At 62.9% G+C, this 25,445-nt stretch overlaps 2 protein-coding genes across 6 annotated transcripts; one reads left to right on the forward strand and one right to left on the reverse strand.

The window, feature by feature from the left end:
• The first annotated feature begins 972 nt into the window (after nucleotides 1–972).
• Nucleotides 973–9,112, forward strand: SIGIRR (single Ig and TIR domain containing). Of its 5 annotated transcripts, none has more exons than XM_061407609.1 (10): nucleotides 974–1,070; nucleotides 4,943–5,105; nucleotides 5,898–6,096; nucleotides 6,598–6,731; nucleotides 6,830–6,970; nucleotides 7,314–7,457; nucleotides 7,796–7,898; nucleotides 7,963–8,113; nucleotides 8,298–8,487; nucleotides 8,779–9,112. In XM_061407609.1, the coding sequence occupies exons 2-10, from the start codon at nucleotides 5,099–5,101 to the stop codon at nucleotides 8,940–8,942; spliced, it is 1,233 nt and encodes a 410-aa protein (XP_061263593.1). In that variant the 5' UTR covers nucleotides 974–1,070; nucleotides 4,943–5,098; the 3' UTR covers nucleotides 8,943–9,112. The 5 variants fall into 5 exon arrangements, with proteins under 5 accessions (XP_061263592.1, XP_061263593.1, XP_061263590.1 ...); XM_061407606.1 differs by lacking the exon at nucleotides 974–1,070 and adding an exon at nucleotides 1,957–3,315 and having other exon boundaries at nucleotides 6,634–6,731; XM_061407604.1 differs by lacking the exon at nucleotides 974–1,070 and adding an exon at nucleotides 1,958–3,315.
• Nucleotides 9,113–10,121: 1,009 nt separating this feature from the next.
• PKP3 (plakophilin 3) lies at nucleotides 10,122–18,509 on the reverse strand. The gene is made up of 14 exons (XM_061407603.1): nucleotides 18,404–18,509; nucleotides 16,724–16,919; nucleotides 14,732–14,808; nucleotides 13,973–14,598; nucleotides 13,762–13,885; nucleotides 13,249–13,453; nucleotides 12,714–12,888; nucleotides 12,155–12,272; nucleotides 11,915–12,082; nucleotides 11,650–11,835; nucleotides 11,272–11,425; nucleotides 10,861–11,053; nucleotides 10,677–10,764; nucleotides 10,122–10,501 (listed from the first exon to the last, which is right to left on the reverse strand). Exons 1-14 carry the CDS (start codon nucleotides 18,482–18,484, stop codon nucleotides 10,466–10,468), a joined length of 2,427 nt encoding a protein of 808 aa, XP_061263587.1. The 5' UTR covers nucleotides 18,485–18,509; the 3' UTR covers nucleotides 10,122–10,465.
• Nucleotides 18,510–25,445: the final 6,936 nt, after the last annotated feature.

Consider the following 25,445-nt stretch of genomic DNA (forward strand, 5'->3'; position numbering starts at 1 on the left):
AAAATCACTGCGGATGGTGACTGCAGCCATGGAATTAAAAGATGCTTGTTCTGTGGAAGGAAAGCTATGGTAAACCTAGAACAGAGTATTAAAAAGCAGAGACATTACTTTGCCCACAAAGGTCCACACAGTCAAAGCAATGGTTTTTCCAGTAGTCATGTATGCATATGAATTGGACCATACAGAAGACTGAGCACTGAGGAAGTGATGCTTTCAAATTGTGGTTCTGGAGAAGGCTCTTGAGAGTCTCTTGGATTGCAAGGAGGTCACACCAGTCAATCCTAAAGGAAATCAACCCTAAATATTTGTTGGAAGGACTGTTGCTGAAGCTGAAAATCCAAAACTTTGGCCACTTGATGCGAAGAGCTGACTCATTGAAAAAGACTGATGCTGGGAAAGATTGAAGGCAGGAGGAGAAGGCAGCAGATGATGACATGGTTAGATAGCGTCACTGACTCAATGGACAGGTATTTGAACAAATTCTGGGAGATAGTGAAGGACGGGGGAGCCTGACTTGTGCTGCAGTCCATGACGTAGAAAAGGGTGGGACCTGACTTATCGACTGAACGATAACAGGGTTAGCTGGGAAACTGAGGTCCAGATGGGGAAAGGCCTGGAATGCAGTAGCCTGCTGCTCTCCTCTGGTTTTCCGTGGGCTTCCACAGAAAAGTGAGGATTTGCCTGCACCTATCAGGGGCAAGAGTCAAGGCAGGAGTTAAGGCAGGCTTCCTGGAGGAAGAGGAAGAGCTTGGGCAGGGGGCCAGAACTGCCGCAGGTGCCCCTGGGGGCGGCGGAATTTCCGAGGAGTCTCTGGGGCACCAAGGCGGTCCGGGTTGGTTGGGCCGGTTTGGCCTCTGCCCCTAGGCCCGGCGGCCGCGACTCCACGGGCCTGAGCGCGGGACATTCTTGAGCACCAACCAGCCTGCGGGCGCAAAATAGGGTCCGCCCTCGCCCCGGCCGCTGGGCGGGGCCGCACCTGCCGCCGTCGCTGGGGCTGTCGCCGCGGCGCACCTGGCCCAGGTGAGCCGCTCCGCCCTCGCGGCCGCGCGAGCCTCGAGTCTGGGCCGCAGGTGAGTGGAGATCGCTGCTCCTGTCGGCGGAAGTGCGTGGCGGTTTTCGGGTCCCAGGAGCCAGGACCGAGCCTGGAGCCTAGGGGGGCCGAGGCTCCTCTTGGCCCGCGGAGCCCCTGGCCTGTGACCGGTGCGGTTCCGCAGGAAGCGACTCGGAGCCGGGCCGGCTGCGCGCGTCGCCGGAGCTTACCTGAGGCCTGGCCCTCGGGGTTGCGGGGGCGAGGGCAGCTCTTCCCGCTCCGCCCGCGGCCCTTGGCCAGAAAAGGGAAAAGGAGCGCCGCGGCGAGCGGAGCCCAGGCCCGAGGCCTCCCAGGGCGCCGCCGCGCACCTGTCTCCGGGCGGAGCCACCTCCGGCGCCCGGCCCCGCGAGCCCGCCCCCCGCGCCCTCCAACCGCGCGTGCCCCGCCTCGCCCGGCTCACCGCAGCCAGAGGGCCGGGTATGGAGGCCGGCCCACCCTCCGGAAGGCGGGGAGTGCGATGTGGGGGGCGCGGGGCGCAGCAGGGGCCTCTCGGCTGGCGGGGCCGCCGCGCTTTGCGCGGGTTCTTTCCTTCGGGAGAGACGTCAGGGAAGGAAGCACGCTCCAGGCGCAGAGGGCCGCCTGTCCCAGATGAGGGGGTCGCTCAGACCCTCTGGGTGCCCAGCAGCCGGCCAGACGGCAGAGCGTGGGGACAGGGGGCGGGCGCGGGCCGGGCCTCCGGGCCGACGTGGAGCCCGGGGAAGGCGGAGCACCCGCGCGAGGCCGGGCTCTCTAGGAACCGCGGGGCGCCGGCCGAGCGCGGTGGGCGGTGCAGGGGGCGGGCTCCGGCTCCGCGGGCTGTTCTCTGGAGCGCCTGAGGCGCGTGGGTTTCTGTTCGCTCTCGGGAGGGGGCCTGGGGGACGCGGCGGGGAGGCCGGCCGTGAGCGGAAGCGGCAGGGCGCCCAGTCGAGGGTGTGAGGTGGTGACACCGGCCGGCTTGTGGGGCGGCAGGCAACCTGGCAGGAGCTCTGGGAGGCAGCAAGGCTGGTGGGGACACCAGGGACTACCTAGTTCTTTGCCTCCTCCTGGGTGCTTCTGGGCAGGTCGCTGACCGCCGGAGCCCATTAACCTGTCCATCAGGTGCTTATGTTGCTCACTCAGCCTCAGGGCCCACCGGGGAGCTGCGGCTCAGTGGGGAGGCGCGCAGGCAGGGTCTGTGGGACCTGAGCCCAAGATGCACCATTATCCAAAGGCCCTGAGGGCCACGGGGTTGGGGTGTTTGAGCAAGGCGCCTTGGAAAGGGTCAGATTAAGGATGTAGGATGAGAATGCTCCAAGGGAAGGCCCTGCCCCAGCGGTGAGGGCAGGGACAGGGGCCACAAACGACCCTGCCTGATTTCCATGAGCAGCGCCATCAGCCAGCAGTGCTGGGCTGAGAGTGCCAGGTCAGTCTAGGATGAGGGTGCAGAGGAATCTGTGGTGACCTCAGGCTGCCCCCGACCTGGGCTCAGATCTGGGAGCCTCGCTGAGGCCTCCTGACTGCTTTCCTATGTAGAAAAGGGGGCTAAGGTCCACGTGATAACCCAAGCCCCTTGTAACTGCTCACCGTTTGGGGGCTACACCTCGGAGGTGGCCAGGGTGGGGCCCGGAGAGCCCTGCTCAAAGTTCTATCATTGGCGAGAGTTTCCACGGGAGCCGCACCACCCCCAGCAGGTCAGTGATGCTCGCTGGGGCCAGGGGAGCTACACGGAGCCCGCCCCCTCCAGGTCCTGGGACCACAGGGCTGTCCGGGAAGCAGGCCATGCTGCCCGGCTCCTCGTTGGTGTGCAGGACAGGCCTGAGTGGGGGTCTGCTGGACAGGACCCCCACATATCACCGTGGGCCCCAGCCTTCTAGACCTAGCTTGAGAAGGGAAGGCCCGGGCCGCAGTGGACTGGGGCGGGCCCCGGAGGAAGGAGCCGCTTGACTCAGAGTTACAGGAAGACTGGGGCAGGCGGGGCTGGCGGGGAGAACCACCAACTGCCCGCCAGCCCGCCGGGGAGGGGTGCCTGGGTGGGGTTTAGGTTTAGCAGAGGATGTGACTGCAAAGCCAGGAAGCTACGGGGAAACTTCTGATTCAAACACACAAACAAGAGCCGGGTCCTCGCCATGCTCGGTGATGCATCCGGGGCTGCGGTGCTGCTTTAGGCTGGGCCGGGGGCCCAGCTGAGCAAAGCGATCGCACCCAAGCTCAAGCCAATGACCTCAGTGACGGGCATCCCCTCCTCAGGAGGAAAGAGCTGCAGCCAGGTGACTTCATGCCTTCCCTGCTTAGCGTGAGCCTGCGTCCCTGTCCTCAGCTGCCTTTCCCGGCCTGAGGCCTGTCCTCAAAATCAGGCCTGTGTGAGGGGAGGCCTGCAGAGCATGCAGCTTGTGAGTGCACGTGTGTGCGTGGGGCACGTGTGACTGTGAGAGGGCGAGGGGTGATGGAGGCCGAGGGTGGGCGTGAGGAGCAGTGTGTGTGGTATGGGGTGTACACGGATGCTCTTGGCGGTGTGCCCTGGGCAACTTGGAAGTGTGTTCTGTGTGCCAGGTGTGGGCCGCCACAGTGTCAGGCATGTGGGGCGTGTGCGCATGTGCCCGGGGACCAAGCGTGCGGGCATGAGTGGTGCACAGGGGCTGGGGGTGCAGCACAGAGGCTGTGTGGAGGAGAGGGAGTGTCGCGGCGGGGCCACTGGGCACGGTGTGCAGGGGGCACCTGCCACCTGCCTTAACTTCCAGGAGGCTCCGAGCGTGACTTTCCAGGGGTCAGAGGTGTGTCAGCATGTGGAGGCCAAGGGGCCATGACTGGAGTTGCCCTGGACCTTCTGGTCTGGGCTGGGGGTGCGAGCTGCCCAGGCCCTCACAGCCCTCGTGGCTGGTTCTTCTGCTTCAGGGACCTCCCAGGCTGCCCTCCACTCCACACGGCTCCTGGCAGGACCCTCTGCCCCCGCCCGCTGGGAGGGAGCCTGTGCTTCCCCCGTTTGTGAGGAAGTCCCAGCCCAGCCAAGGCAGGGGCTCCAGCCGACCCTGGGTCCACGCTGGGTCCCCCCCGTGCAGAAGGAGTCGGGGGAGCTCGTCCCCGCAAAGCCTCACGGGCCCTGTGGGCAGGGAGGGGGCCTGAAGGAGGCCAGTGCGTCCACTCACAGGGAGGAGGGAGAGGACTGGATGCCTAGTGAGAACCTGCCTGGCGCCAGGGAGCAGGTGCCCGAGGCCCGGGAGCCAGGAGGCTGTCCTCGAAGGCTCTGAAGCTTGGGCTTCACTGTCCCGCCCCGCAGCCCAGGTCACTGTGGAGCTTTCTGTGTCGAGAGGTGTGTATGCGTAGCTGCTGCTGTCTGGCGGGCGGTGGTCCCGCCCTGCGTGGGAGAGAAAGGCGCCTGTGGGTTGGTGGGGGTTGCCTTGGAGAACCGACGGACAATGCGGACGAGAGTCTGTGGTCTGAAGATGAGAAATGCACAGGACCTGGAAGGAAGGCCGCCCGAGAGCAGCCTGAGCCCCGCGTCCCCTCTGTGTCGGCACCTTGGCCTCGAGGGCTTTGCTCTTGCTGCATCCAGGCTGGGAGTGAGGCCCAGTCAGGCTGCCGGGCACTCACGACCCCCGGCCCCTCGGAGCCTCAGTACAGGCTGAGTCCGGCTGTACACAGCCCCCGTCTGTACGTGGCGGCCTTGTCCCCGAGGACCTGGGAACCAGGCCAGCTCCTGGGCCCAGGAAGGGCGTCAGGGGCGCTGCCCACCCTGGGCCGTCGGGTGTCCCTGGGGCAAACGAAGTTCAGTCCAGGCCATGCCCGGTGCTCTGCGGCTTCTGCAAGACAGCTGGGGCGGAGGCAGTGCTTCCGAGGCCAGAGTTACACGTTAACTCATCCTGTTCTTGTTTAACTTGCTCCTGGGGATGGCAGCAGCCTCTGACCCGTCCTGGCGCCCTGACTGACCAGCCACAAGGACAGAGAGTGAATCTTGCTCAGCCCTTGGGGGATCAGTCTGCTCGGCCAAGGAGCCCCGTGGCGCTGTGGGTAGCACCAGTGTCCAGCCTGCCTCGAGGAGGCCCCGGCCAGACCATGGCAGGTAGACGGTCAGAGAGGGGTGGGCACGGGCTCCACTCCACCTCCTGCCCCAGGCTGGCTCCACACTGCAGTGTGGTTAAGATGGGCCCTCCCCATCTCCTGCTCATGGGGGGTCAGTAAAGCCCAGGGATACTGGGAGTGGGCACCGGTGGGGGCCACTGGGGATCGGGTGGGTAGATGTGGGCTACTGGGAGACCTCCCTGCCAAGACGATGGCTTTCTTCTCTGACTGCCGGCTTGGGCTCATCACCCAATTTAAAGACAGGTCTCAGGGAGGTGAGAATGCTTGCCCGTGGCCAGAAATAGAGGGTCCTGGAACTCTAACTTTCTACCAGGTTGAAGGTGCTGGCATGTCCAACCCAAGTCTCCCAAATCACCACTGTCCAGCTGAGGGGCCAGGGCCGAGACGTCACAGAGTGGGCCACAGGTGCACACAGAGCATGTGTGCTGGCTCCTGTCCTGGGCACACAGGCAGCTAGGTGGGTCCTGCTGGGCTGGGCTGGGGGTGGACCTCAGCCATGACTCTGGCCACTGCCCTCCACACTGACATCCTCTCTGAGGACAGGGCAGCCACGTCCAGGGCAGGCAGAACACGTAAGAACTAGCCGCTGCTGGGAGAAGACGTGCCAAGGGCCGGGCCCTGTCCCCCTGGGACTTGTGGATGGACACGGTGTGGTTACCGAGCAGCACGTGCCACTGGCCTCCGTGGTATTTTCCTGGCCCACCGACCATCTGTGCACAGTGGGAGGCTGGCATCACAGGCACGGGTAACCCACTGGGTCCTCTTTCTGCAGGAGCCTGCGACAAGGCCCCTGACTTCCTGTCCCCGTCTGGAAACCAGGTCCTGGGGCTTGCCCTGGGCAGCGTGGTCACACTGAACTGCACAGCCTTGGTGGTCTCGGGGCCCCACTGCCCCCTGCCCTCAGTACAGTGGCTGAAAGGTGGGCTGCTGCTGAGCAATGGAAGCCTCTATGACCTCCATGAGGACTCCTGGTAAGAGATGAGGTGTCCAGGGTCAGGTGACATGCTGGATATACCCACAGCCAGTGGCCTCTCTGACCTACACTCTGGTCTATAATCACTTGAACATGGGCTGGGGAGTGACTGGCCAGACACAACATGGGCAGAGTGCCACTCTGGATGCAGACTAAGTCAGTGACTACAGGGACAGATGGCCCCTCTAGACACTCACCTTGTAGACCACCCAGGGTCATGGGTGCCAGCAGAGTGCTAAGGCCTGAATTTACTCATTGACTGCTGGGCCAAGCCTGGGATCTGAGTACCTCCAGGACCCGGACCCAGGATCAGGGTGATGTCCCAAAAGAGATCCATACCCTCTTCATGTTCTGGCCATTTCTCTTAGCTTACGGTCTAGGGACTGCCAGGAAGCCCAAATCTGCAGCCTCTTTGGGCGAGTCCCAGACAACTGGGGCTCCGGGGCATCCAGTGATGCTCTCGGGCCCCAGGTGAGGGGGTGGGGCCTGGTCTCCCCAGGGTCAAGACCAACTGGTCAGAGGTACTTGTGTCCAGTGTCCTGGGGATCAACCTGACCAGAGCTGAGGACTTCGGGACCTTCACCTGCTCCATCCGGAACATCAGCTCCTCTTCCTTCACTCTTTGGAGAGCTGGTGAGGGGGTGCACTGGGATATAAGGTAGGAGGGAGCCCTGGGGAGACTTGCGGCTCGGAGGGTGCTGGGGTGGCTCAGACAGCGGCTCTGTCCCCAGGGCTGGCGGGACATGCGGCCGCGGTGCTGGCCTCGCTCTTGGCCCTGCTGGCCCTGCTCCTGGTGGCGCTGCTGTACGTGAAGTGTCGGCTCAACGTGCTGCTCTGGTACCAAGACAAGTATGGGGAGGTGGAGATGAACGGTGCGTGGGGCCCGGACGTGGGGGAAGGGGGCCTCACTAGGCTCAGCTCTGCAGGTGGGGGTGAGGAGGCATCCGTCCCTAGAGGACTCTGGAAGAGGGGTGTCTCTGTGCAGCCCAGGAGGGCACTGGATGGGCAGAAGGGGGTCACGGTACCCTGGTTCCAGGCCTCTACCCGGAATCCTGTGCTGAGGACGAATCCAGGCGGTGCTTGAGCCGGGATCTGCTGAGTCTCGTCTGGGGGGCTTGCCTGGCTTCCCTGGCACAGGGGGGGAGGTTTAGGGGACCCTGAAGGTGGCTGGTCCAGGCCGGGAAAGCGGCCGCGCTGACCCGCCGCCGTCCGCAGACGGGAAGCTCTACGACGCCTACATCTCCTACAGCGACAGCCCTGAGGACCGGAAGTTCGTGAACTTCATCCTGAAGCCGCAGTTGGAGCGGCATCGTGGCTACAAGCTCTTTCTGGACGACCGCGACCTCCTGCCGCGCGCGGGTACCGGCGCCCCACCCCTTTCCGCTTGGGCCCCGCCCCCGCTGCTCACAGACCCCGCCTCCCAAGGCCCCGCCCCTCAGGTCCTCCTCGGCCCAGGCCCCGCCCCTCCAAGGGCCCCGCCCACTCGAGCCCTCCGCCCCTTTCCGCTGGGCCCCGCCCCTGTCCCGGTGCTCGCCCCGCCCCCGCTGGGTCACAGATCCCGCCTTTCAGGCCCCGCCCCTCAAGTCTCCCTCGGCCCCAGGCCCCTCCCCACCGCCCCTCGGGCTCCGGCCCCTCCTAGGGCCCCGCCCCTCCAGGGCCCAGTCTGTGCTGCCCCCGCTGATGCCCGGGTCCTGCAGAGCCGTCGGCAGACCTCCTGGTGAACCTGAGCCGCTGCCGGCGACTTGTGGTGGTGTTGTCGGATGCCTTCCTGGGCCGGGCCTGGTGCAGTCACAGCTTCCGGTGGGTCCCGTGCTGGGCTGGGTGGGCCTCAGCCGTGCCCGCTCTGACAGTGCCGCCCTCGCAGGGAGGGCCTGTGCCGGCTGCTGGAGCTCACGCGCAGACCCATCTTCATCACCTTCGAGGGCCAGCGGCGCGACCCCGCTCACCCTGCGCTGCGCTTGCTGCGCCAGCACCGCCACCTGGTGACCCTGCTGCTCTGGAAGCCCGGCTCTGTGGTGCGGAGGGGTGGGGGGCGGGGGGTGCTGTGGATGGGACCCCGTGAGTGGAGGCTCCGTGGTCAGCTGCCCAGAGGAGTGGGCTTTTGGGGGCCGAGGAGGCCAGGGTCTTTATGTGTTGGCACCCCCCCCCCCAAACCCCATTCATGTGTTCACACACGTTAACTGCCCCCCTTGCCTCCAGACGCCTTCCTCCGATTTTTGGAAAGAGCTACGGTTGGCGCTGCCGAGGAAGGTGCAGTACAGATCGATGGAGGGAGACCCCCAGACCCGGCTGCAGGACGACAAGGACCCCATGCTGATTGTGCGAGGCCGGCTCCCAGAGGGTCGGACCCTGGACCCCGAGCTGGACCCCGACCCTGAGGGGGACCTGGGTAGGCTCACCAGCCCCACCCCTGACCCCAAGAAGCTCACCCTGAGTTGGAGGGAGGCTGCAGAAGGTGAAGGAGCCCCTGAAGGGGCCCAGGTGGTGGGGACCGTGCCCTGCAGCCATGGATGGCTTTAACTTCAGCACCTCCCACTGCCTCTTTCCATAGAGGTGGTTGGGCCCAGGGCCTGCCTGGGAACCACAAGTGCCATCATGCAAGCAGGGGCAGCAGGGAGTGGCCTGGCAGAAGGCAGGCAGTGTGCAGCCCAGCCTGAGGCCTGGCGGTGCCCCTCCCCAGGTGTACGAGGGCCTGTCTTTGGGGAGCCACCAGCTCTACCACATGCAGGTGCGGTCTCGCTCGGAGAGGGCCAAGGCAGTGAAGTGGATGTGTCAGACCTTGGCTCCCGAAACTACAGTGCCCGCACGGACTTCTACTGCCTGGTATCGGAGGACGACGTGTAGCCCTGCCCCCTGGAGCACTGGGGTTACCGGGGTGCCGGGGGCAGGGCTGGGTGTTTTTAGTCCCACACAGCAGGACCTGTCTACTTGCAGTCCTGGGACCTCAGGGAAAGAGAGTGGACCCAGCCCCAGCTGTCCGCCTCGTGCTAAAAATAAAGACCTTTTGAATCCCGCCTGAGTCTCAGCCTCTCCTCTGGGGCAGGAAGCGGGTGTGCAGTGTCCTGGGCGGAAGGCCCCTCACTTCCATCCTGGGCCCTCCAGGGCCCTGGTTGGTGTTCAGTTGCTCAGTTATGTCTGAATCTGCGACCCCATGGACTGCAGCATGCCAGCCTCGCCTGTCCTTCACTGTCTCCCGGAGCTTGCTCAAATTCATGTCCATCGTGGTGATACCGTCCAACCATCTCATTCTCTGTCACCCCTCTGCCCTCAATCTTTCCCAGCATCAGGGTCTTTTCTAAGGAGTTGGCTCTTTGCATCACATGGCCAGAGCACTGGAGCTTCAGCACCCAGGGCCCTGGACCCTGCCCTTGTCTCGCCTCGTGGCCACCTGGCCGGCACTCCTGGCCGCCCCCTCCAACGCTGCCCCTCCGCCCCGTGCCAGCTCAGGCACCTCTCTCAGCACCCTCCTCAGGCCTCCCTGACCCGGGACGTGACTGCTTCCAGTCCCACCGTGAGCCGGATGGCCCCTGGGGGCAGGCCCCTTACAGACTGCAGGTGCTGAGTTTTGCGGAAAAGTCTGTTGTAAAATATCTGTGGGAGCGTCACAACCAAGTAGCCTGACTTGGTGGGATGCGGAGGAGTCCCAGAGCTCCTGGACCCCAAGGCTCAGACAGTATGAGTGAAGCTGTCAGGCACCCCCAGAGCGGGGCAAGGTAGAGAGACATTGGGGTGCAAGTGCCACGTGAGCACAACCCAGCAGTGGGCACACTGCCCCAGAAGAGGTCATTCCTCTGCACACGTGTCTCATTCAGCTCGAGGCTGCCTCTGCTGTCCACCTCCGCCCTCTGCCGGCTCTCCTGCTGTTGGGACGCTCCCTCCCCCGGTCCTGTGTCCCCTGACCAGAGAAATCTGTGCATGGGCCCGGGGGGAGTGTCCTCAGGGGCAAGCACGGCTGTGCCTGGGGACACTATTGCATCCTTGGACCTGACCCCAGACCTGACCAGCCAAGGAAGCACGAGGGGCTGTGTTCACGGCCACCTTTATTCCCACTGCTGGCTGTCCCAAGGCACCGCTGGGCCACAGCCAGCACCACCTCTTCCAGTGTGACCTGGCCACCACCCCACGCATCAGAGCAGCCTCAAGCCCTGCCCCCCCATGCCCCGCAGAAGCCAATTCCCCAGCTGCAAGCCCTCGTTCCCCTCCCCCGTGGCCCAGGCCTTCACGTTGCATGTGGACAGGGCTCCAGCGAGAGGCCCCTGGGCCATCCTCAACCTTCTCCTCCAGGCCGGCTGGCGAGCAGCCCTGAGCTGAGCCCTTCCCTAGGAGGCTGGGTCACATCGCACTCTCCTTCTTCAGGAAGGCTTCGCCTACGGCCCCAGGAAGTCCTCCTTCCGGTAGCCCTTCTGCAGTGGAGAGGGGACCCACAGTCAGGGCTGTGCCGCCCCGCGTCCAGTGTGCTGGCAGCAGGCCCCGGTCGTCCAGGCCTCCTGTGCAACGTGGCTTCCCTGTCCCTCCCCCCTGTCCCGCCTCCGTGCCCCACACTTGCAGCCCCGCCTGCCCTGGGCCACGGGAACATACCGCCCGGAAGTCTCGGTGGAGCTTGTTGTACTGCCACAGGTTGGCCAAGAGGCTAGAGGCTGCCCGGGAGGACTTCTCACTGTCAGGGCTGGGAGGTGGGGGGCAGGGGTCAGCGGGGTGACAGGCATGGCCAGAAGGCAGGGGCAGCCGGGGGGCAGGGTGGGCACAGGGTTTGGGCCCTGACCTGTCCCGCTTCTTCTTGATGAAGACCAGCTTGCGAAGCCCGTCGAAGTAGAGCAGGTCCCGGGCGGCCACGGGACTGGCCACCACGAGGTTGTTGAGGACAGCTATGATGTTTATCAGCACGTCGGCTGGAGGAGACTTCTCACCCACGCTGCCAGGCAGCTTCTCGATCAGGTGACTCACCAGCTTGGTGGCTGCCAGGAGGTCGGGGAGGTGGGTCTCCACCGCCCTTCCCCCCGCCGCCCCCTTGGCACCTGCCATCCCCTGCTCCCCCAGGGAGCTGGCGCGCCTGCCTGTCCACTGACCCCGGCCTCCCAGAAGCTGGCCCCAGGGCGGCAGTAAAGGCAGAGTCCAGGTGAGCGCCTGGTCCACAGAGGAGGCGGAACCCAGGCTGTGGGACGGCCAGACTCACACATCTCATCCTTGTTCCTGGCGTTTCGGGACAGGTTTCGGATGAGGCCCGTCAGTGAGCGCAGCTGGTGGTGGTCAGCGGTCCGAACTCGGTCCAGCAGCGGGTTCAGTATGCGCTCCTGCTCCAGAGCCAGCCGGCTCAGCACCCCCGCCCACTGCCGGCAGGAGGAGGGTGGTGAGTGAGGTGCTTGGCGCCCCGAGCTGCCCGCGGGTCAGGCTCTGCCAGCCCAGACCTCCTGGCGCCTCCCTCAAGTCTGGCACAGAACCCACGTCCTCAGGAGCCGAGGCCTGTGCCGTCTGCGGCGCTGACCTCACACTCCTGCTGCCGCTCAGCGGCCCCTGCCTTCCCGTCCTGTCCGGCCTGGCCCCACCGCCTTACCCTGCGGTCCCCTGCGGTGATGTTCTGCAGCGCCCCGGCTGCTGCCTCGGTCGTGTGCCGGTTGAGCTCACAGCGCTGCAGCAGCCGGTTGTACAGCCCCACGATCTGGGGGCTCCACAGCCACTCGAGGCCCTTGGGGTCCTTAGACACCTCGGCAAAGGTGAGCGCGTCGGCCGTGAGGGGCAGCTGGGCAGGAGGGCACAGAGGGTCAGCTGAGGTCGCCTGGGACCCCTGCTTCTGCCCGCCCGCCCCAGTCTGGGCCCACCTCTCGGAGCCGCCGGCTCTGTGGAGTGAAGCAGCCCACCGCCTCGCCTGGGGGTGCCCCCATGTCCTGGCGGCCCCGGCCCTCCAGCCGCTGAAGGGCCGAGGGCGGCATCTCGTCGTACAGGCGGTAGGACAGGTTCCTCAGCACGCACACGGCGTTCTCCACGCTCTGTGGACGGAGGGGGCCGCGGTCAGGGCGGGCTGGCGCCCCCGGGGCCCCCGGGCCCAGGCCGACCCTCACCTTATCCTCACACTTGCCCACGTCCAGGGCGTGGTTGATGTAGGTGACCAGGGCGTCCACCAGCCCGTGACACTCACGCATTTTCTGGCGAGTGGCCTGGGAGGCGGAGCTGAGGTTCCTGCGGGTGGAGACAGGTGAGAGGCCGGCACAGGGACCCCAGGCAGAGCCACCCCACAGCGAGCTGAACCCGAGGCTGAGCTCCTGGGCCCCGATTCCCTCCCCGCCGCGCGCTGGGCCTGCCCCCAGCAGCTCCTGCTCCTGGCCCCTGTTGGACACTGTCGCTCCCACGCTTTTGCACGCCTGCCCCCGTCCACTCCTCAAACCGTCTGGGGTGGGGGCAGGTTAGAAATGTCAGATCAAGTCCCTGATTTAAAGAAACCTGAGCCTGCAGTCTGTTGACATCTGGCTGGGGGGAGGACACCTGGTGACCCACTCCACTCGTGGGTCAGCACCTCTGCCTTGCTGGATCCGTCCACTTCCCCCAGAGCCCCCGCCCCCCACAACCCAGTGGCTCCGCCTTGTCCCTCGGACCTCAGGGCCCCACGGCCGCCCGGCGCACCTGAGGAAGCCGGTGGCGTTGTAGAATATCTCGGCTTCAGAGGCGTTCTGCTGGATGAGGGGTGGCCCGCCCGCCCCCGACAGGGGGCTCAGCACCAGATCTGTGAGCTGCTCCAGCGTGTCCCGGGCCAGGCGGTCCTTCAGGTGGTCGCTGGAGGACAGGTTCCACAGGATCCCTGTGGTGGGTGGGCCACAGTCGTGGTCAGGCACCACCTCTGGGGACCTCCGAGGCCTCCAGCCCCTCTGTCTTCCTCAGGTGGTAGGGAGGAGGCTCCTGACCTGTCCCTGCGGGGCACTGCCAGCCTCACCCACCAGCCTTCCTGGGGACAGCCTGGGTGTGACCCAGAGGGTCACGGGGCTGCGGTAGGGCAGAGAGGACGACCCTTGGGGACACGAGCCCTGGGGTGGAGGCTGGCTCTAAAGAGACGTGCCAAGGCATGGCCGTGGGGGCCGAGGGAAGAGGCGGCAGGTGGTGCGGGAGGGGGTGGGGGGCGGGTAGCGGGCGGGGGGCGGGTAGCAGGCGGGGACCAGGCCACCTGTGACATTCTTGCGGAGCTCGTCGTCCTGCTCCCGCAGCGCCCGCAGCAGCTCGAAGATGCCGTTCTCCTCCACCAGGGCCAGCTTGTTGTCCGCGTTGTCGTAGACGAGGTTGCGCATGGCGCCTGTGGCGTGGCGCTGCACTTCCTGGTTGGCGTGGTTGAAGAGCTTCACCAGCCTGGGCACAGCCTGCAGGCTGCGGGCCTGCGGGCACAGGCATGCGGGTGTTAACAAGCGTGCACGCGACGGATGGGTGTGTGCAGAGGTGTGCAGCTGTAGGCAGGCGTGTACAGTGACAGGCGTGTGTGTCTATATTCAGGTGTGTGCAGAGGTGTGCGGTGTCAGCGTGTGTGTTTGGACATGTGTAAGTCCAGCCCTCCCACCCTTCCTCTGCTGGGGATGCTCTGGGTAGGCCCAGGTCTGCCCAGTCAGTTTGGGGGTCAGCGAGGGCAGTTAGGGACCAGAGCACTGAGTGAGGCGGGTCCGTGGGCGTGGTCGGCAGGGACGGCCACCTGCTTCTTGGCGGCTGCGTCGCTGTAACACTTGTGCTGAATGTAGGCAGCTCCCAGCACCTGCAGGTTGGGATCTGAGGCCATGAGGTACTTGACTGCTGAGGGCAGGTCGATGTCATCGAATCTGCAGAGACAAGAGCCGGGTTAGGCTGATCTGAGGATGGACTGGGGTTCTGGCAGAGGCTACCCCCGCAAACCCGGCCCAGCTCACCCGCTGCTGAGCCTCTGCAGAGTGCGGTGGCCGCCGTAGCTGTCCAGCCCGCGCATGTCCGGCAGGTGGCCCGAGTCACCGAGGCTGAGGCTGCGCACAGACGGTGCGCGGGTCACGGGCTCCAGGACGCCCCCGGGCCCGCCCGCAGCCACTCCACGGCTGCGGTGGCTGCTTTGGAACCGCTGCAGGGTCCGCATGGCAGGGGCACGGATGGTCCGGCTGGGTGGTCCCTCGGTAGCCTCCGGCCAGTCCAGGCCTCCAGCCCGGCTAGAGCTGGAGCTGGCCCGGCGCTCGTAGGCAAAGGCCCTGTAGGAGGACGTGGCTGCCGGCTCCAGCTGCTCGGACACCACGCTGTATCGGTCGTCCGGGCCCCCGGCCCCCAGCCTCAGTGAGCGCAGGGACAAGGTGTCGTAATCTGCCCGGCTGCCTGCCCCACCACGCTCGTGGAAGGACACAGGCCGGGCGGGCACCGGTGCAGTGGGCGGGGCACCCCGGTACCCTGCAGCCCCAAAGGCACCACCCCCGTTGTGGACGGAGCTTAGCCTCCGACTGGAGCTCAGGTCCACGGCCGAGCGGGAAGACCAGGAGGCGGGGCTGTAGGTGGGCTTGGCGATGGGCCGGAAGGTCTGTGGGGCAGGGAGGGGAGGGGACGGCAGTGAGGGGCCATGGGGGCTCAGCGGGCCCCTCTTCCTGACCATGGAGCCCAGCCCCCCTCGGAACCTCCACCTCAGGGGTCCGGGCTAGAGGGGCGTCACTCACCGAGGTTTCCCCGCCCAGGCCCTGGGAGCGAGAGCTGAAGCCGGCCTGCAAGGTGTGGTACTGAGCCCTGGATGCACCTGTAGACGGGGCAGGGGCAGCACAGCCCGCTGGGGTGACGGCAGGCGCTGGCCTCCTGCCTCCCCTCCACCCTGAGGCTGGCAGGGCAGCCCCCCGCCCCCCAGGGGGGACAGACGCGCTCACCCTGCTGACCTCCTGGCAGCCTGGGGAGTGTGCCTGGCCCCGTCGCCCAGGAAGCCGCACGGACCCCTATGGGCCTGGCCTGTGCTGTTGGCCACACGACGGTGACACTGCAGTGCTTAGGGACACGCTGTGTCCTGGGGTTGGGCCCCTGACCCACCTGGCAGGGCCATCCCCACGCCCGGCACACACAAGCCCAGGGCACAGGAGCCAGCCAGACTGCATGGTGAGTGGACAGGGCAGGTGGGCGGAGGGCAGAGGGAAGGGGGCAGCCTGGACGGCCAGAACATGGCGGGTGGGTGAACAGACTGGCACATGAGTGAGTATCTAGGCCAGGAGAATGGAGAGACGCTGAAGGAACAACTAAATGGACATGCGGATGGACAGGCAGGCGGCAAGAGCTGAGAACACCCTGAGAGGAGCGGAGCAAAGGTCACACCAGGCAGCACCGCGGGAGCCCGGCTGGGGTGGCTTCACCTGCTGGGCAGGGCCTTCGGATGGGGAGGGGGTTCCTGAGTCCCACCCGCCGAAGGCCAAGGTAGAAAGACTGGGCGGAAGGGACTCAGGGCAGGGGTGAAGGGGAGGGGGCCCCCTCCCAGCCTCTGGCTCAGCTAGGTCTGGGGGGACTCCCCGAACTGGCAGACCCGCCCTGGTTAATGAGGCTTCTGGGCAGGGGCTATTAACCCTTTGATGCCAGGGAGGCTCAGCCTGGGGGGACACACCCCCGGCCTGGGGACCTTACCCCCACCCCAAAATTATAATCCTCTTCCCCCTAATTGCCAGGGTAGCTGGGGTGGTAATTAACCCCTCCCTGCTCCCTCCTCTACCCCATGACCCTTGGGCATCCAGCTGGGCCACCAGCAAGGCTGAGAGGCCCAGGCCGGGGAGGACGCAGGAACCGGCGGCCCCTACACTGATTGACCCGCATCTCCCAACCGGCACTGGAGGCCGGTACTGGGAAGGGCCCTCGAGCATCTGCCACCGGGGCTTGACCCTGACATCCCACAGGCTCTCCTTCCCGCCTGACCTTGGTGCCTGCTGCTGTGGCCTGGCAAGGAGGGGATGACATTTCCAGAAGCGCCCTGAGCTCGCTGCAACACTCATGCATATGCATGCCCGGTGGAGCTGGGTCTCTGCACGCAGGGGGCTGCCTGGCCCCGAGGGCGTTCCCCGTGGGCTCTTCTCAGCGGGAGTATCCGGGTCGCTCTGGCAGGCCCTCCACCCCCCGCCCCACAATCCCGCAGGGAGACCCTGGCCCCGACAGGCAGTGGCTTTCCCCCAGGAGCTCCAGACCCCGCCCCTCACCGTCCTGTCTGCTCATTCCCAAGGGGCCAGGGGTGGACGCTAGAGTCTGGGTGTCTGTGTCTCTGTGTGTCTGTGTCTCTCGGGGACTGACGTGTGTGTCCGGGTGTCTCTGAGACTGCGTGTGAGCCCGTGGGATGTGGGACGTGTGCGTGTCCTGGCTTTGCCGACCGAGATGGGCCCAGCCAGCCGGCCGGCCATGTACCGCTTCTCCCATGTCTGGCTGGGGCAGGGGGCTCAGGGCACAGGGGACAGGTGGGGCCCACCCTGGCTCACGCTGAGGACCCCAGGGTCCCTGCTGGGAGGTAGAGGCCACACCCATGGCGTCTCCCACGCCTGGCAGGGTGGGGCGGTGACTCAAGGCAGCCTGGGTGAGTCAGGGAGCTGAACCCGGAGTCGCCCCACGGCGGCCTCCAGCCTTGGCACCACCACGCCCCTGGGGCCACCCCCACCTGCCACCCTCCGGTGCCCACCTGGCCCGCATCCGCCTACCTCTGGCCGCCTCGGCTGCCCCGTCGGGCTCAGCGGGCCCATTGTGCCGTGGCTGCTGGCCCAGCTGCAGCAGGCGCGCGCGGACCTGCTCCTGGACGCGGGCCGCCCTCAGCCGCTCTGCCTCCGGCCCCTCGGCGCCCCGGCGGTCCAGCTGCAGATCCGAGGGCAGCGCCAGGGAGCACACGCCCGCCTCGGGCTGCAGGGCGGAGAGCAGGAAGTTACCGTCCTGCATGGCGGCGGGCACGGGGCGGTCGGCCTGGCCTGGGCCCCGTCGCCACCTCCAGCCCGAGCTGTCTCGCCGTCTCTTCCCGCGCGGCCCTGTCCCTGAAGTCCCCTCCCCTCTGGCCTCGCCCAGGGCTGGCTCAGAGGCCGACACCGCCCAGCCCTGAGCTCAGCGAGGGGCGGGGACACCTGGGCCAGGTGGGAGGGCGGGGCTGCTCAAGGTGGAATTCGGGCGGAAGAGCAGGCCCTGCGCGTCACCCTGCCTTCCGCCCGTCCCGGACGGGCAGCGAGGGTCTGTGCCTTTGTCCCCTGCCTGTAAGGCCACAGCTGCTCCTTCGGGCCTACTGTCCCGAGCGCTGGGAAAGGTCCCAGGGCGGCCACCTCGGGGAGTCAGGGCCAGGGCCCTCCCTGCCCGGGGAACCGGGTGCTCTGGGAAACTCCGAGGACCAGGCAGCCAACCTGAGGCCTGTGGGAGGCCTAGCAGGGTTTGGGCGCCAAGGGACTGAGTTGAGGATTGAAGGCTTGGGGTGGAGCTTCTGGGTGAAGAGGGCTCGACGGGGTCAGTCCTTGGTGCCCAAGAGACCCCAGAAGCAGGAGGCTAGATGGGCCCACCGCAAGCTCATGGCCCTCCAGATATCCATCCCGTAGACCCTGGAAGTCACCCCTAACCCTCTCCTCTGCAGAGGCCTCCAAAGGGCTGGCTGGGCCCTCTCTGGTCCCCTCCCAGGCTTCTGCCCCCCAGGCTGTGGGGGTGGGAGGCAGTTCCCAACACGTGAGTCAGGGTTCAGCTCAGTGGGGGCAGGCGGGGCTGCCCCGGGGGGTTGACTCAGAGGGGCCCTCCTGCCCGGGCTGGGGACGCAGGGAGGAACTGGCAGTCCAGGCCAGCAGGGACCCGGAGGGCTGGAGCTGCATGGACAGGGGCGGCCCAGGAGTCAGAGCAGGAGTGAGAGCCCGGCAGAGCGGGGCTTGCCCCAAAGTCTCCCTGGAGCGTCCCCACCAGCCAGACCGCCCGCTCCAAGGCCTCCTGGGGAGGCTTGCATGGGATCCGGGACAGGCCCCTGGCGGGCTGAGTGGGGCGAGGGCTGAGCCCAGGAGGGCTGGGGGGCAGGGGCCCAGCGGCTTCGTGTTCTTCCTGGGCTCCCCTCGCAGAGTCACTGTGGGCCCACCCTCACCGGCCTTCCTTCCTGTGGGACACCCTTACCCTGGGCCCTGGATCCCTGAAGGCAGGGGACATGGTCCCAGGTGGGAATGGTGGCTGGGGGCAGTGGCCTGGGGGTGAGGTGGGGTCGGGTCAGGAGGCAGCCCTAGGGGTGAGGTCAGTGCTGGGGAGGAGACTGGGGAGGGAGGCAGAAGTCAGTGTCAGGGGTGAGAGGGGTCGAGGAGGGTCCCTGGGAAGGTCCAGGTGATGCCTGGGGTGGAGCCGCTGGGCAGAGGGGATGCACAGGGTGGGTGACCTACCCTGCTGGCGGTCCGGAGACTGCTGGCCCCGGGGCTCACCCCGGAGACGGCTGCTGCGAGCTGAGGAGTCCTGGGCTGCATCCCGGGCCCAGCACTGCTGCTGGGGCCTCGCTGTGGGCCAGGACTGCGGGGGCACCAGGAGGGCGGGGTGGGAACGCTTGCACGCCCAACCAGCTCATCAGACCGGTTGCTTCCCTGGGAGTAGTGTTTTGTGTGGAAAAATCCCGGGAGACAAGTTTGTGCGGCACTGAGTGCGCTTGGAGGAGGTCGCCTGGCACGGGCCTGGGGCCCGCCCTGCACTCATCCACCTGGGGCCCAGCCCACCCGGCTGCACACCTGGGGAAGCCAGCCTCCAGGGTGGACTGCAGGTGGGGGTCAGGCAGACACCCCCATGGCCCAGTCTTCCAAGCCTGCAGGGTTCCCAGGGCCAGTTCCCTAGAGCTCGCCCCTCCTCTTGGCAGGGAGGGCTGCAGGTGGTCCCAGGCTGTGCCAAGCCTCCTGGGGACCTGTGCACCCCTCCCACCACCCACCTTGGGTCTCTGCCCTTTGGGACTCCCTGTCCAAGGAAAGCCTGGGGACCCAAGGGAGCTTCCTCTAACCACTGCAGGGCCCGAGGGACCTGCTGTGGCTTAAACCTGTCCCCCCTCAAGCTCAGAGCCCTGACCCACCCCTGGGACCAGCCTTCTGTTCCTGAGAGTCCCCCTCTCTCTGGAGCGAGTGCATGGGGGAGACAGCATAAGGACGATTGGTGCCGGCTTGATGGGTCTTCCTGGGGGGGGGCATCCCTAGCGGGCGGGGTGGGGGTGGGGGGAGATTAGAAAACCTGGGAATATGCGTTGGAGATCCCAGGACCTGAAGGCCTGGAAGGGTGAGGGATGCTCTTACTTGGGAGGTGGGTGGTGGGGGAGCCTGGACTCTGCCCTGGGGGGTGTGAGGGAAGGGTGTGAGGGCCCAAGGGGCAGGCTAGCATTTACAGTATGGACTGCCTGGGCTGAGAGGTCGGGTTGGGGCGTCTACCGGTGGAGGGGACCCCGAGGTTGGGGATGAGTAGGGGCGGGCTGGAATGAGGACCCTTTGCTGGCTTTGCTGCGCTCACTGCAAAGGGGGAAAGGGCTGCCGGGTGTGTGCAGGCAGAGCTGGAGTAGGTACAGAGGGCCCGGCACCCCACTCGGTCGAGAGCCTGGAGGAGGGCGGAAATGGGGAGAAAAGGTGACGACGCAGACGGCAAAATCATATTAACAAGACTCGGGAGCGCGCTGGAGCGCAGAGAAGTTTAGATCGCACGGCAGGGCCGGGGCGGGTGAGGCGCTCACCGGCGCGGGCGCAGCGCAGGGCGGAGGGCGGTGGGCGGGCGCGGGGAGACACCGGGCTTGCTGCTCGCCCTCCGGCCCGCGCGTCCCGGCGCTTCCTGTCCGGGAACTCGCGCCCAGGCTCGAGAACCTTCCAGCGTCCGACGGCTGGGTTCCCGCCAAGTCCAGCTCCGGGCCCGCCTCCGCCACGACGCCTACCGGCGCAGCGCTCGTCCCTCCGGGGCGGGCCCGGCCCGCGCCCCCTGGCGGGAAGGTCGCTGCGGGGGCCGCCCCCCCACCCCCCTCGCCCAACGCCTCTTCTCAGCCTCCCATCCGCCGGGCTGGTTCTGAGCTCTTCCCAGGTGTGTGACGGAGACGGACAGAGCGGTGCACACGCAGTGCTGCCGGTCAGGACGGCGGGGCAGCCGAGCTCCTCTGGGACAGAGAGGGGAGCCTTGCAGGGCCCCAAAGAGGACCCAGAAGGGAACTGGGGGCCGGAGCTCATGGGTGGGGGACGAGTGCGGGGCATCCTTTGGGTGCTCCAGCGGGGGAGGAGGGGCGTGAGCTGACTGAAGGGAGGCTGGGGAGGCGGTGGCTGGTGCCCGGGTGGCCTGGACCCGGAGGAGGCCCCCGGGGGGCAGGGAGGGTGGAAGGAGGTCTGTGAACCCCGATGCTTCTTCTGGCAGGAGGCCCGCGCTGGGTCCCACGGAGACGCCGGGCACCGCCCACAGGTGCGGGTTTCCGAGAGTGGTCGGTGCTTTGCTCACAGCTTGTTCTCTGTCCTCTCAGGAGCCCCAGCAGGCCGAGCTGGGAGCACTCCATTTTACAGCCCGGGAAACAGGCTCCGCAGGCTAAATAGGTTCCCAGGTGTGTGGAAAGGTCGCCCTGAGCAACAGCAGGCTGGGCTGGGCTTGGGCACCGCTGGGTGGGGTCTCAGTAGAACCCATGTAGTCCCCTAGCTAGGGCTGGGCCACCTTCTCCACGGGGTTGAGCCAGGGTTTCTTTGCCTTCTCCTGGTGTTCAGCTTCAGCCTTGTCCTGAAAGGGGTTCCTGCCCCCTGGGCCACCCGGGCAGCTCTTCGCTCTCACCATCTGGATCCGGTGCCGGGGCCCAACAGGCCCGGTGTCGCCTTTCTGCTTGAACAACATCAGGGCTGGGTTGCCCGTCAGCCTCCAACTCCCTTTCCTGCAGGTCCTGCGCCCTGGGGGTCAGTCGGAGCTGGTCCAGCCCAGGGGAGGACGCTGTGTGCCTGCCTGGCACCCGCAGGGGCCTGCACCTCCAAGGCCTATGACTTCCTGTGCACACGTATGGCCAATTTTTCGTTTTAAACTTTCGACAGTGGCCTGTGTTTCTTTCCTTCAGGAACGTTTTCTTCCGCTGTGTCACTGAGGTGTCTTTTCTCCTTGTTTCCTGTCTGTTCCGTCTGTGCTCCAGGATCCCTTGTCTCCTCACGGTCTCCTTCAGCTGTCCTTCCCCATCCCCTTTTGTGTGCGTCTCTCAAACTTGTCTTCTGTGTTCCTGACTGGGTTTTAACAATAGCTGTTCCTATTCTTTGAAACTCCTAAAGTGGCTTTCATCACTGTAACGATTTTATTTTTCTCATCTGTTGTTTTTCCCATGTAGTGTCAGATAGTTTGAATTTTCTTTGTTTCTGTCACTGATTTTTTAAAGGAGACTTTATTTTTTAGAGCAAGTTTTAGGTTCACAGCAGAACTGAGAGGAAGGTAGAGAGCACCCCCATCTGCCCCTCCCCACCAGGCACAGCTCCCCAGCTGTTGCATCGGCGGGCACGTTTCTTGCAGTCGATGACCCTGCACTGAGAAGCTGTCGTCACCCGGAACTCCTGGCTCACATCAGGCTTCATCCTGGTGCTTTACACGCTGGGGGTTTAGACAAGTTGACAGTGATGTGCGCCCGTCATCACAGTCCCGTGCAGAGTACGGCCGCCGCCCTGAGCACCCTCCGCTCCGCCGGTTCATCTCTCCCTGCCCCTCCCCCAGCCTCTGGCAGCCACTGATCTTTGTGTTTTCTTTGCAGTTTTGCCTTTTCCAGAATGTCACAGGTTGGACTGTCACAGTATGTGGCCTTTTCTCGTTTGCTTCTTTCACTTAGTTATACGCACTGAAGTTTCCTTCGTGTCTCGTTGTGGCCTGACAGCTCACTTTTTACATGACTATATTCCATTGTCCAATGTACCACAGTTTCTTCATCCGTTCAGCTATTGAAGTTCATCTTGGTTGTTTCCAGGTTGGGGCAATCATGAATGAAGCTGCTATAAGCATCCTGTGCAGGCTTTTGTGTGGACGTGTTTTCAGCCCCTTTGGGTACCCCCCAGGGGCATGACTGCGGAGCGCGTGGTGAGAGTGCAGTTTGTAAGGAGCTACCAGCTGTCTCCACGCGGCTGCGCTGTGTGCAGCCCACCCGTGCTGGATGTGAGCTCCTGCCGCGCCGGTGTCCTCGCTGCACTTGGTTCTGGATTTTGGCCATTCCAGTAGGTGCAGAGTGATACTCATTGTTTTACAGTGTGCATTTCTCTAAGCGGCGGTGCCTCTTTTCATGTGCTCAGATGCCATTTGCATATCTTCTCTGCTGAGGGCTCTGTTAAGATTGTCTGCTCATGTTTCAGTTGGGTCACTCATTTTCTTGTTGGGTTTTAAGAGTTCTTTCTGTATTTTTGAATAACAGTCCTTTGTCAGATATGGCCTTTGCAAGTATCTTTTTCCTAGTCTGTGACTTATCTTCTTATTCTTTTGGTGCTGTCTTTTGCAGAACAGATTTTCATTCTAATGAAGTTCTGTGTGTCAGCTGAAAGTGAAAAGTGAAAGTCACTCAGTCGTGTCTGACTCTTTGCGGGCCCATGGACTGTAGCCTGCCAGGCTCCTCTGTCCATGGCATTCTCCAGGCCAGAATACTGGAGTAGGTTCCCTTCTCCAGGGGAATCTTCTCAACCCAGGGATCAAACCCAGGTCTCCGGCACTGCAGGCGGATTCTTTCCCGTCTGAGCCATCAGGGAAGTCCTTCTTTGTTTTATTTTTGGCTGGCCTGGGTCTTCACCGCACAGGCTTTTCTCTGGTTGCAGGGTGCGGGCTTCTTACCGCGCTGCCTTCTCTCGTTGTGGAGCGCGGTCTCTAGGAGCTTCAGCGGTTGCAGCTCCCAGGCTCCAGAGAGCAGACTGAACGACCGTGGCACGCGGGCTTGGTCGCTGTGTGGCACGTGGGATCTTCCCAGATCAGGGATCAAACTCCAGGTGGATTCTTTGCCACTGAGCCACCAGGGAAGTCCTCAATTGTTTCTTTTATGGGTCAACCTTCGTGTTGTATCTACAACATCACCACACCCAAGGTCATCTAGGTTTTCTCCTGCACTGTCTTCTAGAAACTTCATGGTTTTGTGTTTGGCATTTAGGTCTGTGAGTCACCTGGTGTTAATTTTTCTTGTCCAGTTGTCCCAGCACCGTTTGTTGAAAAGACCGCTTTGCTCCACTGTACTGCCTGTGCTTCTTTGTCAAAGATCAGTTGACTGCATTTACATGCGTGTTAGGTCGCTTCAGTCTTGTCCAGTTCCTTACGACAAGAACACTGGAGTTCTTGTGACCATGCCCTCCTCTGGGGGAATCTTCCTACCCAGGGATCAGACCCGCATCTCTCGTGTCTCCTGCATTGGCACGCACGTTCTTTACCACTAGTGCCACCTGGGAAGCCCTGGCTGCTTCTATGTGGGTCTGTTTCCGAGTTCTCTCTTCTGTCCCACTGATCTGTCTACTCTTTTGCCAGTACTACACTGTCTTGATTGCTGCAGCTCCATAGGAGGGCCTGAAGTTGGAGCTCTCAGTCCTTCAAGTTTATTCTTCTCCTTGAGTATTATGTTGCTTATTCTGTGTCTTTTACCTCTCCAGGAAAGAATCAGTTAGTTGATTGGTTGGATATTGTTTTTTAAATAATTGGAGGAGAAACTGTGCTTATCTGACTCTGCTAACAGAGCAGTTTCACTTACTTATTTGCTGGATCTTTCATTGCAGCGCCTGGACCCTAGTTATGCCGCACGGGCTCAGTAGCTGCGGTGCCTGGGCTGGCTTAGTTGCCCCACCACACGTGAGATCTTAGTTCCCTGACCAGGGACTGAACCCACATCCCCTGCATTAAGAGCTGGGCTTGTAACCACTGGACCAGCAGGGAAGTCCTGGTTGGTGGGGCTTTGATTAGAATTGTATCAAATCTAGAGAGATCACATTGGGAAAAACACAGTGTGACCGTACTGAGTCTTCCGGTCCGTGAACATGCACTGTCTCTCCGTTGATTCAGGCCTTTTGATTTCTTTCGTCACAGTCTTGCAGTTTTCTTCATATAGATCTTATATATGTTTTGTTAGATTTTTACCTGGGTATTTATTTATTTTGGGGGTGCTAATGTAAACGCTGTTTATTGTGTTTTAAATTTCAAATTTCAAATAGTTCATTGCTAGTATATGGGAAAGCAACTGACTTTTGTATATTAACCTTGTATCCTGCAACCTTGCTATAATTGATTATTAGTTCCAGGAGTGTCTTTCTTTTTCTTCTAGGCTAATTCTTTTGGATTTTATACATATATGAGTATGTCATCTGCGAACTGAAACAATTGTATTTCTTCTTCCTCAACCTGTAAACCTTTTATTTCCTTTCCTTGTCTTACTGCATTAACTAGTTCTTCCAGTATAACATTGAAAAGAACAGATGAGAAGGATTGAACATTGATTTCTAAAAATTTGCTTAAATGTCAACACTGACATACACCCTCCCCTCCCCTATTCGTGTCCTTGGCAGACTCGCCACCACCTCAGGGCTTTGCTGGGATGTCACTGTCTCAGACTTTTCCTGACCACTATTTACAATGGCAGCCTCACTCAGACTCACTGTTCTTTTTCCTGGCTTTATTTTTCTCCGCAGCAGCTGCCACCAGCTAGTACACTAGACATCTCCTGGCTGTGGCCATCGTCTGCTCCCCCTCACCCTTCGCTGGAATGTAAAGTCTGCAGGGCAGGGCTTCGTGTCTGTCTCATTCACCAGTGTCAGTACCTGGCACATAGCGAGTACTCAGTAGTTGTTGGAATGGGCTAGTAAATCATGATATGTATGTGTTCTAGATTAGATGAGTGTCTGACATTTTTTTTTTCTGCTTCCAGAGGTAATTATTTTTCTGATGTACATGCTTCCCCTGGCTGTTACATCCCCTCTCCCCCTTTTGGCAAAGTGATTGAGGAGGCCTTACAAATAGTTGAGAAGAGAAGTGAAAGTCAAAGGAGAAAAGCAAAGACACACCCATCAGAACGCAGAGTTCCAAAGAATAGCAAGGAGAGGTAAGAAAGCCTTCCTAAGTGAACAACGGAAAGAAATAAAGGAAAACAATCGAAGGGGAAAGACGAGAGATCTATTCAAGAAAATTAGAGATACCAAGGGAACATTTCATATAAAGGTGGGCACACACACAAAAAAGATGGGCACAATAAAGGACAGAAACACTCTAACAGAAGCAGAAGATATTAAAAAGAGGTGGCAAGAATCCACAGAAGAACTATACAAAAACGATCTTCAGTACCCAAATAATCATGATGGTGTGACCACTCACCTAGAGCCAGACATCCTGGAGTGTGAAGTCAAGTGGGCCTTAGGAAGCGTCACTATGAACAAAGCTAGTGGAGATGGTGGAATTCCAGCAGAGCTATTTCAAATCCTAAAAGATGATGCTGTTGCACTCAATATGCCAGCAGATTTGGAA

This window comes from Bos javanicus, chromosome 29 (assembly GCF_032452875.1).
Source record: "Bos javanicus breed banteng chromosome 29, ARS-OSU_banteng_1.0, whole genome shotgun sequence".
NCBI classification, from domain to species: Eukaryota; Metazoa; Chordata; class Mammalia; order Artiodactyla; family Bovidae; genus Bos; species Bos javanicus.

Bases quoted from the DNA above. Each gene is read 5' to 3' on its own strand.
- PKP3 (XM_061407603.1), bottom strand. From the start codon at position 18,484: ATGCAGCCCAGGACTCCTCAGCTCGCAGCAGCCGTCTCCGGGGTGAGC. The intron at 12,273-12,713 runs GTGCGCCGGGCG...CTCCACCCGCAG, and splicing joins AACGCCACCGGCTTCCTCAG to GAACCTCAGCTCCGCCTCCC. The intron at 10,765-10,860 runs GTCAGGGCCCAA...CCCACCTCCCAG, and splicing joins ATCAAGAAGAAGCGGGACAG to CCCTGACAGTGAGAAGTCCT.
- SIGIRR (XM_061407604.1), top strand. From the start codon at position 3,265: ATGACCTCAGTGACGGGCATCCCCTCCTCAGGAGGAAAGAGCTGCAGC. The intron at 5,106-5,897 runs GTAGACGGTCAG...CTCTTTCTGCAG, and splicing joins CCCCGGCCAGACCATGGCAG to GAGCCTGCGACAAGGCCCCT. The intron at 7,458-7,795 runs GTACCGGCGCCC...CGGGTCCTGCAG, and splicing joins CGACCTCCTGCCGCGCGCGG to AGCCGTCGGCAGACCTCCTG.